This window comes from Schistocerca americana, chromosome 4 (assembly GCF_021461395.2).
Source record: "Schistocerca americana isolate TAMUIC-IGC-003095 chromosome 4, iqSchAmer2.1, whole genome shotgun sequence".
NCBI lineage: Eukaryota > Metazoa > Arthropoda > Insecta > Orthoptera > Acrididae > Schistocerca > Schistocerca americana.
This window is the reverse complement of record NC_060122.1, coordinates 618,020,663-618,037,686: the sequence shown is the minus strand read 5'-3', so window position 1 is coordinate 618,037,686 and position 17,024 is coordinate 618,020,663. Positions and strand designations below refer to the sequence as shown.

General features: G+C 40.7%; 1 protein-coding gene across 4 annotated transcripts in view; it reads left to right on the top strand.

The window, feature by feature from the left end:
* Positions 1–17,024, top strand: part of LOC124613090 (peptidoglycan-recognition protein LA-like) — a 525,675-nt gene that overhangs the window by 490,502 nt on the left and 18,149 nt on the right. The window contains exon 5 of one of the 4 annotated variants that reach the window (XM_047141680.1): positions 10,955–13,391. The exons of the other annotated variants lie outside the window; for them this stretch is intronic. Coding sequence (XP_046997636.1) covers positions 10,955–11,484 — 530 coding nt within the window. The 3' untranslated portion in view covers positions 11,485–13,391. Of the gene's footprint in view, positions 1–10,954; positions 13,392–17,024 lie in introns of those variants that run through there. 4 annotated transcript variants of the gene reach the window in all.

Genomic DNA, 17,024 nt, shown 5'->3' with positions numbered 1-17,024 from the left:
GACAATGAATTCACGGTGTTCTTATTTCAATTTCCAGGCGTGTATATAAACAAAGTGTACTCGGATATTTGCACTTGATGGCTCACTAGAGAGAACAATGTGCGACCTGCAGGAAGCCACTCGCCTCAAGGTCTTGTTATCAATGAAATAAAGACCAAGCATATGGTGTTCACCAGGAAAGAAAACAACAACCCCAATAAATTATCATCAACGGACTTCAATGTTGAACATGTGCAGAACTTTGTCCTACTGATATTGGGCCCCATGTATTCAACTTCCATGTCAAATAATATAAAATGGCGCACCTTAAGCAGTAATAGATGCTTCCACACGTTTAAGAACTGACCTGCATTATATAAAACAGACATATTAAAATGCAAATATAAGAGTTCCTGATCAGGCCAATTGTAGCCTACCGATGTGAAACATGCATGCTAATAAGCACTGATGAGTGAAGACTCAGAACATATGAATACAGGGTGCTCCACAAGATCTGTGAGGCAGTTATTATATTTGGAAGAAATTCTGAGTTGGGCAAGCAATAGAAGTTCTCTGGGATTGGTGGCACACTTTAACCTTTAATAAAGCTATGAAGGTCGTCGTGAGCACATCATGTGAATACCTATGAATTCATAAGTCACACCCCAATTATCTATGACGTCATCATAATCACATGAGAAAGCAATCTCCCTTTCTATGATGTCATCATTCCTTCCCCCTCCTCCCCCCACAACTCTCCTCCAATGAGAGCGTAGTATTTTACTCGCCATTTAAACGATACAACCAATCACAGCCTCGTATTTTAATGGACGTTAAAATGAAACAGCCAATCACAATTTAGTCCTAGAGCAGCCATCATGGCCATGTTCACAAGTATCTGAAAGTTATGAATTTTATGTGCCATCTTCAAAAGCATTTATCCAAAAAATTACTTAAGATTAATGTTGTTGATGTTGTGGTCTTCAGTCCTGAGACTGGTTTGATGCAGCTCTCCACGCTACTCTATCCTGCGCAAGCTTCTTCATCTCCCAGTACGTACTGCAGCCTACATCCTTCTGAATCTGCTTAGTGTATTCATCTCTTGGTCTCCCTCTACGATTTTTAGCCTCCACGCTGCCCTCCATTACTAAATTAGTGATACCTTGATGCCTCAGAACATGTCCTACCAACCGATCCCTTCTTCTAGTCAAGTTGTGCCACAAACTCCTCTTCTCCCCAATTCTATTCAATACCTCCTCATTAGTTATGTGATCTACCCATCTAATCTTCAGCATTCTTCGGTAGTACCACATTTCGAAAGCTTCTATTCTCTTCTTGTCCAAACTAGTTATCGTCCGTGTTTCACTTCCATACTTGGCTACACTCCATACAAATACTTTCAGAAACGACTTCCTGACACCTCAATCTGTACTCGATGTTAACAAATTTCTCTTCTTCAGAAACGCTTTCCTTGCCATTGCCAATCTACATTTTATATCCTCTCTACTTCGACCATCATCAGTTATTTTGCTCCCCAGATAGCAAAAGTCCTTTACTACTTTAAGTGTCTCATTTCCTAACCTAATACCCTCAAAATCACCCGACTTAATTCGACAGCATTCCGTTATCCTCGTTTTGCTTTTGTTGATGTTCATCTTATATCCTCCTTTCAAGACACTGTCCATTCGGTTGAACTGCTCTTTCAAGTCCTTTGCTGTCTCTGACCGAATTACAATGTCATCGGCGAACCTCACCTCAAAGTTTTTATTTCTTCTCCATGGATTTTAATACCTACTCCGAATTTTTCTTTTGTTTCCTTTACTGCTTGCTCAATATACAGATTGAATAACATCGGGGATAGGCTACAACCCTGTCTCACTCCCTTCCCAACCACTGCTTCCCTTTCATACCCCCCGACTCTTATAACTGTCATCTGCTTTCTGTACAAATTGTAAATAGCCTCTCGCTCCCTGTATTTTACTCCTGCCATCTTCAGAATTTGAAAGAGAGTATTCCATTCAACATTGTCAAAAGCTTTCTTTAAGTCTACAAATGCTAGAAACGTAGGTTTGCCTTTCCTTAATCTAGCTTCTAAGGTAAGTCGTAGGCTCAGTATTGCCTCACGTGTTCCCATATTTCTACGGGATCCAAACTGATCTTCCCCAAGGTCTGCTTCTACCAGTTTTTCCATTCGTCTGTAAAGAATTCGCGTTAGTATTTTGCAGCTGTGACTTATTAAACTGATAGTTTGGTAATTTTCACATCTGTCAACGCCTGCTTTCTTTGGGATTGGAATTATTATATTCTTTTTGAAGTCTGAGGGTATTTCGCCTGTCTCATACATTTTGCTCACCAGATGGTAGAGTTTTGTTAGGACTGGCTCTCCCAAGGCAGTCAGTAGTTCTAATGGAATGTTGTCTACTCCCAGGGCCTTGTTTCGGCTCAGGTCTTTCAGTGCTCTGTCAAACTCTTCACGCAGTATCGTATCTCCCATTTCATCTTCATCTACATCCTCTTCCATTTCCATAATATTATCCTCAAGTACATCGCCCTTGTATAGACCCTCTATATACTCCTTCCACCTTTCTGCTTTCCCTTCTTTGCTTAGAACTGGGTTTCCATCAAAGCTCTTGATATTCATGCAAGTGGTTCTCTTTTTCTCCAAAGGTCTCTTTAATTTTCCTGTAGGCAGTATCTATCTTACCTCTAGTGAGATAAGCCTCTACATCCTTAGATTTGTCCTCTAGCCATGCCTGCTTATCCATTTTGCACTTCCTGTTGATCTCATTTTTGAGACGTTTGTATTCCTTTTTGCCTGCTTCATTCACTGCATTTTTATCTTTTCTCCTTTCATCAATTAAATTCAATATTTCTTCTGTCACCCAAGGATTTCTACTACCCTTGTCTTTTTACCTACTTGATCCTCTGCTGCCTTCACTACTTCATTCCTCAAAGCTACCCATTCTTCTTCTACAGTATTTCTTTCCCCCATTCTTGTCAATTGTTCCCTTATGCTCTCCCTGAAACTCTGTACAACCTCTGGTTTAGTCAGTTCATCCAGGTTCCATCTCCTTAAATTCCCACCTTTTTGCAGTTTCTTCAGTTTGAATCTACTTAAGATGAATAACTTGCAGTATTTCTACGTCTAAAATAAGTCAGCAAAACACACACACACACACACACACACACACACACACACACACACACACACACACACACACACAAACACCCCCCCCCCCACACACACACACACAATTTATGTGCAATGAACTTAAAGGGTAAGGAGCACTTATAAACATCCACAATTCGATCTCTTTGCCATATTTAAAGTAAGACGCAACGAACCCTCAAATTATACGAGTATATTATGCATAACTGAGCTGTTCTGTTTTGCTTGTCAAGTGTCTGAAATGCCCATAAAAATGCATCAGTAGTACAAAGTTTACGCCAATGTTATTTCTTCATTTTGTCAAACAGTACATCAGCAACACACACAGTGTATATGCCAAGTGTTCCAGTGGTATCTCCACGAATAAAATACATAAATGGGTTGGCAATTCGATCTGAGGCTATGTTATTGGTGGTTCATCCATCCGATCGCCTTGTCATCCTCAGCTGAGGATGCGGATAGGAGGGGCGCATGGTCAGCACACCGCTCTCCTGGTCGTTATGATGGTTTTCTGTGACCGGAGCCGCTACTATTCGGTCGAGTAGCTCCTCAATTCGCATCACGAGTCTGAGTGCATCCCGAAAAATGGCAACAGCGCACGGCGGCCCAGTTGGTCACCCATCCAGGTGCCGGCCACTCCCGTCAGCGCTTAACTTCGGTGATCTGACGGGAACTGGTGTATCCACTGCGGCACCAATTTAGGGGGAAGAAAATAATGCATCTGTTTTACACTAGAAAAATATAATCGGTGATAAAGATTGGCAATTACTGCTTTGTTTACAACTGTGTTAGGCCTAATCGAGGTTCCGTACAAAAACAACTTTTGAGTAGTCGATGAGTGCAGTTTGATCTTTATACAAAGCATTAAATTCATCAAAATACGTAAAAGTTGGTACTGCAACACTGCAGAACAAACATAGGCACTGCTGTTCACTAACTTGCAGCTTAAAGTGCTCTTGTCGAGCGAACTATCCAATATTATTCCAACAACATTGGCACTGTGTCTACGTTATGCTCAGAAAAGCAGTTTCAGGTAGTTCACCACTCATGAGATGAATTCGCAGTTGCGAATACGAGTAACCTTCAGCTGTGTAAGGGAATAACGACGATGAAAATTTGCCTCAGACCAGGACTCAGACCTGGCCTTACCGCTTTTCAGGAGCAGACGCCTTAACCGCTTTGGCCATCTGTGCACAAACCGTGCCCAGACTCAAACCTCCATATGTCGCTGCTCCTGCGTCGCGACCTGTACTACATACATTATGTAATTCCTGTACAGGGGAGGACATTGTAATTGAAAGTCGCTGCCTGATATACGTGGATAAATACGATACTGCACTACCAGTATTGTTAAGTACAACATGTATGCATGTCCAAAGGAACATTTCATCGTTCTTCTTTACAACACAGTTCACCCTTCATCCATACATCGTCCCATGCTTGGAATGCATTTTTCGTAGCAATATGATTAGAATTCCTAACACGAGCAAAAGATTTTTTTTATAAGTCAAATGGCGTTTGTCCATACTACTAACAATAACCTCTGGGAAGGTGGAGCTGTTGAAACAAGTTTCACAAACTACATGCTGAACCTTGGATATATGCAGTGTGTGACACTCCCAGGTGCTGATACCCTCAGTGGCTGACACCAATCCTCTACACATGCTCACTGTCAGCTACTGGTGCTACAGTACAGTTTTAAGATCCAGTAGCTGATGCTCACTGTCAAGCTATGGCACATACACTCTCAGCTTCTTGTTGTCGAATACTATTTAATTTATGAATGCTATTTATTTATGTCAACTATTACTGCCTTGCCTGCTCAACAGCGAAGTTTTTACTGCGCAATAGCTTAGATTACATTAGATTCAGTTTTCGTTCCATAGACTCAAAAATCAGATGATTCTCATGGGTGTGGAACATGTCAGAAAGTATAACATAAAAATGTTAAACATTTGAATATAATACTTACTTTGCTGATCATTTGTCAGGAGATTGTCAAGATGTGTGAGTGTATTACAGTAAACTGGAACTTCTAATATCTATAGAATTAATACACTATCGGAATAAAGCATAGGTAAGCACCTTTCATAAATTTATCATACAAAAACTCCTAACCTTGACTGTTGTTACCAAGCGCTGTGAAAACCGATAGCTAACGGACATTTTTACACTTAAGCTGGCCTAACAGTCCCTATTAAGACATTCATCTATAGAGTAGAAAGAGTTGCCTATCAAAAAGTCATTCAAACTCTGTTTAAACTGTGCTTTATATGAAACCAAGTTTTTAATGGTTGTTCGCAATTTATTGAAAACGTGTGTTCCTGAGTACTGAACCCCTTTGGACCAAGGTACGGGATTCTAGGTCTTTATATAGATTGTTCTTACTCCTAGTATTGATACTGTGTATTGTTGGACATAGAGACGAATTATTTACAATGAATTTCATCAAGGAATAAATATACTGAGAAGCAATTTCTTCAAAAGGGCTTTACATGATGTTCTTGAACTTACACCGCAAATGAGTCTTATTACATGCTTTCGCACTCTAAAACGTTTTGCTCTGTTTGATGAGTTACCTCAGAATATGATACCACATGACACAACAGGATGAAAGTAAGCAATATATACAGTTTTTTATATTTATATCTCCTACATCTGCCATCATTCACATTGCAAATACAGACTTGTTTAAGTGCTTCAGCAATCCTGTGGTATTCCCTCCCCAACTGAATTTATTATGGTGCTGTAATCCCAAAAATTTGTCAGTGTCAACCTTAAGTTAATATCAGCAGAAGATGACAAATGTTTTTAATGCAAGATTATTACACTAGCATGAAGTCGTTTTAATGTTTGGGTGACTTTGAAAGTGGGTAGTTGAAAGTACAGCAAACCTCCTTTCTTATTCATACAAATATTTATTACAACTGCTCAGTATGCTATTTCATCAAAATGTCATGTAGTTTCCACTGCTTGACAGCATACGTTAACGTTACCAGCAGGCTATGACAAATGTTTAGAACTACAGCATACAGTTAATGCCTTAGCATGAGGGTTACTCTTATGTTTCACATTATTAGCAGTAGATGACAAACGTTTTGTACTGCAAGATAAAGTTAATACTCTTATATAGACTCACCATAACCTTTGACTGACTTTGTAAGTGGGTAGTGTGAAAGCATAGCAACACTCGTTTCTTACCTGAGCAAATGTGTATTACTACTGTTCAGTACACTATTTGGGAAAACGTATCATATTGATATGCTAAATGCATTCCAAGTATGCAAAGATGTGCAAGCTAGCTGAAATTGCTTTTACGAGGATCAACAAGTGCTGCTTAACCTGTAAGTATTATCAGTAGTGGCAATATGCAAGTCATGTGCAGTTTCTTTAAGTCTTATAGAACGATTAAGTTTCGTTAGTAGTAACATGTGTTTTGTTTTCAAAGTTTTACATATTTTGAGAAATTATTTTATTTTCGTGCAAATTTCTAATCTCCTTTCACGATCAGGGATCTCTAATTACATGTTGGCATTGCGATAAGTAAGGTGTGTGTGTGTGTGTGTGTGTGTGTGTGTGTGTGTGTGTGTGTGAGAGAGAGAGAGAGAGAGAGAGAGAGAGAGAGAGAGAGAGAGATTGTACTTGAAATCGTTACTTTTTCTCATAAAGAATTTTATTTCGGTCTAACGTTTGTATTTTCGAGTATATCGACCTTTCATGTCTGTCTGATTTTGCCACTGTCTTTGTCCAAGTTACATTTCTGTCTTTTTCCACCACTGTCTTTGGTCATGTTGTGATTTTTGTACTCATTTCGTATTATGATCGCAACTTCCCATTTTATAATGGTACTTGGTGAGTTCATTTGTTTGTGGCTATGTTGTGTATTTTTTCATGTAATGTTTGCGAGCTTTACAAGATTTTTGGTATTATTTATTAGTTGATTGGGGAAATAAAGTCCGCAAACATTTTAGAGTGTCTTCGCATCATAGTTCAGAGAGATAAATGTCGCAGCCTTTCTTAAAAGTTGTTTCTGTATATAACCCGGCCGCGTAAGTTATAGTGCAGAAGATGATGCTTTATCTTCTTCGCACCTAAACTGAATTTTGCTTATGTGAAAAATAACTGAATAATCTAGGAAAAACAAGAGGCGATGCCAGTTCGTTCTGTGGACCACCAGTAACATAGCTTCAGATCGCGCTGCCAACACTCTCCATGTATTTTAGACTTGAAGATACCATTGCAACACTTCAAACGCACATTGTGTGTATTTGTGTGTGTGTGTGTGTGTGTGTGTGTGTGTGTGTGTGCGCGTGTTTCTGACATATTTAGATGTGGAAGTACTGCAAGTTATGCCCTTTACATAATTTTCTTTGGATAAATAATTTTGAACATTGCACAAAAAATCTGATTGTTCATAAACTTTTGAGCATGGCAAGATGGCTTCTCTGGAGCGACATAGTGACTGGCCTTATCATTTTAATAGCCGCTAAGACAGTAGGCTGTGACTGACTGGTTCGTTTAAACGATGGGGAAAATACTAGGCTCTGATTGGAGGAAGGAAGAGGGGTAAGGGGAGGTGGAGAGGAGGGTCATGATGACGTCATAGATAAGAGGTCATGGCTAGTGACGTTATGACTGTCCACATGATGTGCACGTGTTGACCTACCTCTTCATGACCGAGTTCAACGTCAAAGTGCACCAGTGTGTCAATATATGCACTATCACCGCCTTGTACATAAAGCTGACATCGTGAGATCAATAAAAAATAGGTGAACAGCGTGCCTTGGATGAGTGCGTAGTGTGGATGCTGGAAGAATTTCAAAAGAGGTTTATAAATTAAAGCTATCTGAAAGAAGACAGAGAGGAAGACCACGAAAGTGGTCGACTGACAGTCTGGAAGTGAGAAGAATGGAGGAAAATTTTTGAAGAGGCTGAGACCGTCACCTGTTTGTACTGGCACAAGAAGAAGAAGAAGAAGAAGAAGAAGAAGAAGAGGAAGTAGAAGACTTAAGAAGTGATATGAAACGGATGGCTCACTTGAAATCTGTATAGGGAAGCCGAATGGAAGATGTAGATTTGTTGGGAGGTTTGTGAGGAAGACCGGGGCTTCTGTATAGAAAATTGCGTACTAGACGCTAATGCGACCTATTTCAGCGTTTGGAATCATCAGGTAGGTACTGTACACTGGTCTCATGGCTATGTGAAAGATGAACACAGACGCTAGTGGAAGTGCATCGGGGGATCTCTGGAAGTGAAGCATCGTCGATCTCACGAAACCACACTGGGTACATTAAGGAATTGCTATTCGAGGAAGTCTGAACCACAATCCTCCTCCCCCTCCCGCGCCCCTCCCCCACTTCCTACCGTTCAACTCGCACATTCGTTAAATTGACTAAAGAGGCAGTAGTATCACATGTCGAAAATGACCTGGAAACATTTAGCTCCAGGCAGGAATATTTTAGAGGAACTGTTGCTGAATTTTTGAAGACTAGTTTATTAATCACTGGATAGATATATACCTAGTACAACGGTTCGTGATGTGAGGGACTCTCCATGATACAAATGTTCTAATGAAACATTGACTACTGCACAGTATGTGTAAAGCAAAGCATAGGGTCACAGATAGAGAGATGCTGAATGAAACGCGTTTGGCTCTCATATGGGCAATACATCAATCCTTCGGCTATCATAGGTATATCTTATTGAAAAACTACTCACATAAACGAAAAAAATTCTGCTGCTGCCAGTGTCAAAAAAGTTAAGTGTCCAGAAGCACATGAGTGGGACAGGAATTGAAACTGAGGAACTGAGGGAAGCAAACGGATAGTATTAATGCTGAAGTCCGTTTTCAAATGTTCTTTCACGAAGATAAATCAAGGAACACCCCAGTTTAACTCTTGCATCACTGTAAAGATGAGTTACATAGATATTAGAGTCGGAGAGGTGAGAATGGGCTAAAATAACTAAACTTTAGCAAAACCCGACAGGCTGATGGAATCCCTGTCGATTCTACACAGAATTTTCAGCGGAGTTAGCTCCTCTTATAACCATAATATACTGCAGGTCTCTCTAACAAAAACTGTGCCAGTAATTGAAAGAAAGCACACTTAAGACCTGTCTACAAAAGAGGTAGCATGATCAATCCACGAAACAATCAGCAATTATTTTGGGCTCAAACGTAAAGAGGTACATCGGAAGGAATGACTTCCATACCATCGACAATGAAATCAGAAACCATCAGTCATCCGAATCCCTCTTGCGTTTTTCTCACCTGCCTTCCTGAAGGCTATGCATCTACGCGTTCATGTTAAGCGGGTTAATGCATTATTTCTTGACTTCCGACAAGCGATTCTGCATTTTTTTCCCAGTGATACAAGGAGCTGACTGTACCGACTTGCCAATGTTTATTCCATGGTGTTGTAGAGGGTGTAGTTAAGGCTGATGATGATTTTCTGATGATTCACTCATTCAGGTTACTGCAACAGTACCATGATTATTTCAACACGCTGTGTGAGCAGGAGTTCTCCTTTTTTCTACATTTTCATGACGAGTACCCTGTGGACAATTCCATCTTCCAAGATGACAGATGTGATCACAATGTTGTCTGCATATGTTCCTGTTTGGGGTCCCTACTGCACGTCCACTGACCAGCTAAATCACCTGATCTTAGCTCTACAGGAAATATCTGGGACTATTTGGAGGAACAAGTGAAATGAAATACTCAACATCCCGAAAAGTTCATAGATCTGTTGGACTTAATCATCAGTGAGTGGCTTCATATTAAAGAACCTTTTGCCCTCTCTTCGAGGTCAAACTGAGGCCATTATCAAGGCTACAGGTATTAGCATGGGTCTTCTAGGTTTCGGTATTGTTTTGTCTTGTGTGCATATATCAAAGCATTTCACTGCTTACTACATACATGGTTCAGTCACATTAACGTGATTATTGTCTATGTTCGACTCAACGTGCAATAACTAATAACAGCGGCAAGTTGCACCACTAGCAATGGAGGTTATACAAAGCGTGTCAAGAGGACGCGGAAAAATGTGTAGCTCTCGCAATGTGGAAACGAAACGATTCATCTGACGTCCAAAACGGCATGATAACTGGCTTTCGGGCCAAGGGTGGAAGTATTTCCGAAACAACTAAGTTTTTAAACTCTTTGAATTCTACCGTGGTTGCAATATGCCGTGCATGGCAAAATGGGGCTACGCAGTACCGGCACCGAGGTAGTTGTGGTGCAGTTTGGGTTATAGCTCACAATGGTGAGCGACAGCTGTGGAGATGTGTACAGGTGAATAGTCGTGCAACTGTGGGAGAATCTGCGGGACAACCTCTATTCGGCTGTTTGTGCCATGGATCCTGTCAAGAAAAGTGGTGCAGGTGGGCACGCCACTGTACTCGGAATGGCTCCACATCCCTTTACGTACCTTCCAGAATCTCATTGATCCTCTTCCTGCGCATCTCGCAGCAGTCCGCAAAAAAGGAGGTTATTCTGGCAGGTTGGTCACATTAATGTGACTGGACAGTTTAATCGACGACATTGATGCAGAATGTTAAGTATTTTATTTGATATACTATTATCTTAGTGGCTGTAGTAAATAATTTTATGATACCTGAAGATGATTAGATGATGATAACCGGTAGTTAATACGGGTTGGATGTTAATAAGTGTAGGTCGTTCAGAGCCTTTCATAGCTGCATGATGATGTTGATGATGGTGCGACAGAATACATGGGTGGATCCATGTTATTTCGTCGCGGATGGTCACATTGACATCTGAATGTTACTAATGTGTTGTTACAGACACGAACGTGACACTGAGCGGCAAGCTGCACGTCATCCCTCGTCGCGAGTGGTTGGCACAGCCACGGCTGGACTCAGCTGAGTTCCTGTCTCTGCCCGTTCCCTACGTGATCATCAGCCACTCGGCCACAGAGGGCTGCGACACGCAGGCTGCCTGCACACATCTGATCCGCTTCCTCCAGACATTCCACATCGAGAGCCGGGGCTGGTCCGACATCATCTACAACTTCCTGGTGGGCGGGGATGGCTACGTGTATGAAGGCCGTGGCTGGACTGTAGTCGGCGCACACACCTTCGGCTATAACAATCGCAGCATCGGACTTAACATGGTCGGCACCTTCACCAAGGCGCTACCTTCGGAGGCGCAAATGCTTGCCCTGCGTCAGCTCATAGAGCTGGGCGTCCAGGAAGGCTTCATCGCCGAGAATTACAAGCTGCTGGGGCATCGGCAGCTCGCGAACACCGAGAGCCCAGGCACCAGGCTGTATGAGGAACTGATGACGTGGCCCCATTGGTCTCGAACCCCATGAGCCTTCCTTCATTACTCCAACCCTTACGCAATATTCGACTTCTCTGAGGTACAGCCCCATCCATATCTGTTAGGGCCCCTCTTCCCTGAGACATGAATAAGATATGGTGCAAATGGGAAATCTCTGACCTCAGTGCCCGAGTTCCCTGCGACAACCAATCAGCTCTAGTGCATACTGGATATCTCTGACGTCAGGGCGCGAATTCCTCAAAGCAGGAATCCGCTTCTGATCCATACTGGATACCTTATCTGAATTATATCTGAGCCCATGGGGCAACATTATTTAAGCAGGCTAACTCAAAGCCAAAGGTGCAACGCACAAAGACAGTTACTAATTGTGTGTAAAATAGAGGCTGTGTACTTTCTTATGCAGGCTTACGCAGCCATTGTCAGCGAACGCAAAATCTTGTGGGCGATCAAGTGTGCCACTTTCCCCTTGTACTCCTTCCAAAAGCTTTAAATTTTATCTGATATCGAGCGAACTTCTTCATGAGCTTTTCGGTTTCTTCAGGTCGTTTAGCACTGTCGGAAGCCTAGTAAGGATGCTTCTCGTGTTCTTGCTGAAGAAGTAGAACTATTGGGCAAAATTCCATAGGCGTCGATTGGCAGACCATATTAATTAGTCATTGCGTGTCTAATAATAGCTCCCTACCCATGACTTAGGCTTTCTTGTGGAAGCCGTCGTTATTAATCAGGTACCCAATAACCTATTACATTGGCCTACCGAAGTTATCCTGAGTATTTGTACACAGAAACAACTGTGTTCACTCAGCTGGAGAAACCAGAAAGAACTCAGAAGAGGGATCGAAACGTCGAATCTGTAGAAAAAAAATAGAAGGGGGGGAACGATGAAGCCCCATCGGCGACAAGATTCCACTGTCAATGGCCGCTTAATCATCATATCTGTCACAATGAATTCGTCAACTACGTCCACATTGTGACAGTGTTTTAAATGGAGTTCCATCCTTGAGTCTCAGAGAAATGTTAGTTTACAAATATACCTACAACGAAAACCATATGAATTGTTCGCTATTAATGCATAATCGAAAACCGCAAAAGCGGAAGAATAACATTCGGCAATACGCTATCGCGTCAGTATGGCATGGAGTGAGAAGTCTGCTTTCGTCAACTAACTATATATTCAAGGCTCTCGTTTCATCCAAGCTAGTAAAGACTAATTCAAACCGAAAACAAATTATGATACTCTTTTACAGAAAATTCGAAATTGCAAAAGCAGGGTTGTTTCGGTTATCAACAACACGGATGATAATATTAAAAAAAGCTTTGTTGTTCACAGAGAGGAACAATATAAACCTACTTGATTAGAAGATTTACAGTTTGTAGCGGAAAGCCGAAAAGGTAACCTTCATAAACCTATTTCGCGGCAGCCGCAGACCATACTGCAGTAAACTGCAGATACTACAAATGACTGTCATTCGACAGCAGCTAAATGTGAATCAAAGGCCAAGGGTCTTCAGCGACGGGTGTACTGCATATGTGATATATAAATACCTCGGTTTGTGTTCGAGGTACAAAGAAATCACCACTACCTCAGAGGTGGGTTACGATTTCGCAGTAGGCGATTCCGATATAATTGGGGATTGTGTAAGAATCTCTTCCAGGAAACGGGTGCACGCAGTGTGCTTCAATAGCCGGGGTCTAGAGATGGTGCTTTATAATTTTTTTTCTGAGAAGTAATACAGTACCTAATTTACTTATTCAGTTTATATGTTTTCCCTTAATTAAAGATATTTAAAATAAGATGGGAAAAGGACAGAGTTTGAGTTTATGTAAACAAATGATGTACCAAAAGTGATTAGAAATAAAATTTCTGATCATATTTTTAAGTATTGTTGTACATTGCTGTCTTTCAAAATAAAACATGATGCTCGATACAATTGCTCGTAACAGCTTGTTTTATTTTCACCTAAATTCGTGATGAAGAAAGCAGTCCTGTAATCATAACAAATATTCAAAAAGTCTCATAGCTCCTCGTGTCCCTTTTCCTGTTTCTCCCTCAACATAACTCTACTGTTGCAAGCGACATAAATACAGAATATATAGTTTCAAGACTTCACTAGCTGCTGTCAGCGCAACCAAAAATACTGCAAATGAATTCCAAATCGGGCAAAAGAAAATTATCAAATGCACATCCACATGTAACATTAATAAAATTGAACCGGCCCGCGAGGGGTCTCCCGGCCACCAATGCCATACGCTCATTACTACTGGAAGAATGTTCAGTAGTCTGAAGTACCTACTCAAAAGATTTTGAGAACTGCAAAAGGGGAGTGTTGGCTCTTTACTTAAAGGTCATCCACTTATCTCAACTTTTATAGATGGATCTTACTGCTGACTCGTCACTTTGTTACAAAGGAACACAAGGTGGGCGCTCCCGAGTCAGCACAATATTTTAGTAGCTTGGTTGAAATATCGTCATACGCAGAATAGTTTCTTCTTTTCTGGGATCTATTGTCTGTCACATGTAGTGCATAGCTAAGTAAATCTAATGGATGAACTTTGGTAGGAAGGTGTTATTGAAATTAGTGGCCAGTGATTTAAATTTAGCAGGATCCTTGTCACTGCTATGATGTCATCAGGTAGTAGAATATCGTTTAACTTAACGAGTTCTTTTTTATTTTTTTATTATTTTTTTACATGGCTGCGTAGTTCGGTGACCGTTTACAAATTAAAGTAAAGAAAGCCCTCGGTCACAAAATTTAAGTCTTTTGACTAGGTTTCAACACCTATGAGTGCCTTCATCAGAAATTAAAAGAAATTTAATATTCAAATTGGCCTATAACGTAAGTACAAAAAAAATTACAGCTCTCGGTCATAAAATTTAAGTCTTTTGACCAGGTTTCAACATTTCTATGAGCGTCTTCATCAGAAAGTAAATATTGAAATTGGCTTATAACATAATTACAAATTTATGGGAATTTTTTTTTATATAAAAGTTTAAGTACTGACTAACTGTACAAGAAAGAAACAGTACTTACAAGTCACGTATAAGATAAATATCAACCGAGAAAGGCTTTAGCCGCAAAAACTTAAAAAGAATACATGGAAGGCGAGCCACTAAGGGCTGCTCATACCTATAAAGCCACAGGTAGCAACAGACTGTCTTCTTCCTCACAACTACCCCTATTCCAACGACTTCACTTACTCCAAATACCATCACCGTTCACAACGGTAAAAGTGCCAAACTTAAGCACTGGTTACTACTATTTGGACAGTGAATGTTGGGTCTTTAACCTGTCCCCACATTTGGATTACATATCACGTAATTTACATATTTATTTGTCATAGTCGTCATTTGCGATTGGGAATAACATTACAGTTTCTTAATAGATATTCTTCTTCTTTTATTCAGATTCCTACCTGAAGATGTGGCTTTACGCTACGAAACCGCTTTGGTTGTAAATAAAGGTTCTATCATATAGCTGTTTGTCGTTTTCATTCCACAACATGTAGCCTACTTTCACAGCTGCGGTTGCCCTCAACACAAAGTTGTTTGCAATCATTCGTAATGTTGTACGAATACTTTTAGGGAAGAATTAAATTGCTCATTTTGTATGTCTTTGGTAAACCTTTCGCCATTCTTCATCCCGTAAATTCTCTCTGAACAGTGTAACTGAACTAGAATTTATGATTCTGCGAAGTTGTACGGTTCCTTTTGCAGCTAAGTATGAATGATGGGATTGCTTTATTGTTGCCATTTGACCGTCTTCGGTGAGATAAGCCATTTACTGTGGAGTTATCTATTTCATAAAATACAACTGGATTTAGAAATGAATCATCATCTGTTTCTCGATGTTCCAGTACCGTTGGGTCAGGTGCGGCGGGAAACAACAAAAAGCTGGTCTTCGGTAACTCTAGGTTCTCACTATCAGTAGCACCTGAAATGAAATCTGTACTGAAATATCTATATTCAAATATGACCCAATTGCTTATACTAGTTTTTACCAGTACCTTCCCTACTTTCTTTATGAATCAGAGAGAATTTGCTGTTGGGAGTGTGAACACTGTCAGAACAACTATCTTGTATGTATTCCGGATATTATTCTCAAAGAGCTATTCAGTGCACTACTCATTTATACCTGGGTCTTTATTCCACTTTTTGTGGACTCAGCCAATCCCATTACCTCTATATTTCGAAGACTGGCTTAATACGGGTCTCCTCACTAGGGCAAATAAAAGTTACCCGAGCGAGTTGATACAACTGGACGTGAATGCATGCATGTGTGAGCTGTCGGTGTGAGTGGGGCAGTGCAAATGGGACGATGGTACCCACAGGTGGAGCAACAGGTGATCGTTGCGGAAAGTCACGTGGCAACAAAGTCGTGGAAACGATGTTTGCTGAGAAGTTTAATGGTGTCAAAGTGCCAGAAAAGAGTGCCATGCACGCTTAATCCGAAAATGCCGTAAGATAGAATTCGTTTTTAACACATCAAAAATCATTCCTAAACGTTCCCGCACACCAGAAAAAGTGTCTGCAATAGATCAGAAAACACTTCAGAATCCTACCAACCGACATCTGTCGCAAGAGACCAGCAACTCAATTTGATCATGCAGACAAATACACCACCTGGACCTGTTCCACATAAACAGTGTGGGGCAAATAATAGTGGCCCATATACACACCCTTGTTTTAATTATATTGACATCCATTCTGTAATGTCTTCTCAGGCACTATACTTTCAGTTCAACTCATCTTCAGTGATCCTCATCATCTTTGACACTATGTGTTAAGTACCCCTAAGCCTTTAAGTTTATGTATGCTGGCTGTGATCTTTAACTCTCTGTTTCCAAATTTCCCCTCATTTCCTTTATGCATTTGCAGAATTTCACCTAGTAAGATTGATGCCTTGAGACTGGCTCCTACATATAAGTAGACTTCCTCACACAATTAATATTACAATTTGTATAGTACAGGAGCAATTTATAATGGTAATATGGTAATGAAACTATATATAACAATGAATGTATGGAATTCAAAAAACGTCAGTCTTATCGTCATCGTGTTAAGCGATTTCCTCATTACGTTGAGATTGAATATGAGTAATATCATACAACAGAAGCGCGGGATGGTAGGAACCGAGGGGGGACAAGTAGTTGGCTACTCAGAGAAAGAGCGAGAAATACGAGGGCGTGCTGAAAAGTAATTCCTCTGAATTTTTTACGGAAATTTGTCAACACTTTTTAAATAAAACAAAAGTTATTAACATTCTGCACCTTTATTCTGCATGTGTACATATTTCTCTGTCAATGTAGTCATCCCAGCGATGAACACATGCCGACCGTAATAGCCGAGCGGTTCTAGGCGCTACATTCTGGAACCGCACGACCGCTGCGGTCGCAGGTTCGAATCCTGCCTCGGGCATGGATGTGTGTGCTGTCCTTAGGTTGGTTAGGTTTAAGTAGTTCTAAGTTCTAGGGGACTGATGACCTCAGAAGTTGAGTTCCATAGTGCTCAGAGCCATTTGAACCATTTTTGATGGACACATTCCTCCCTACTAGAGACTAGTTTGTTGCTACTGT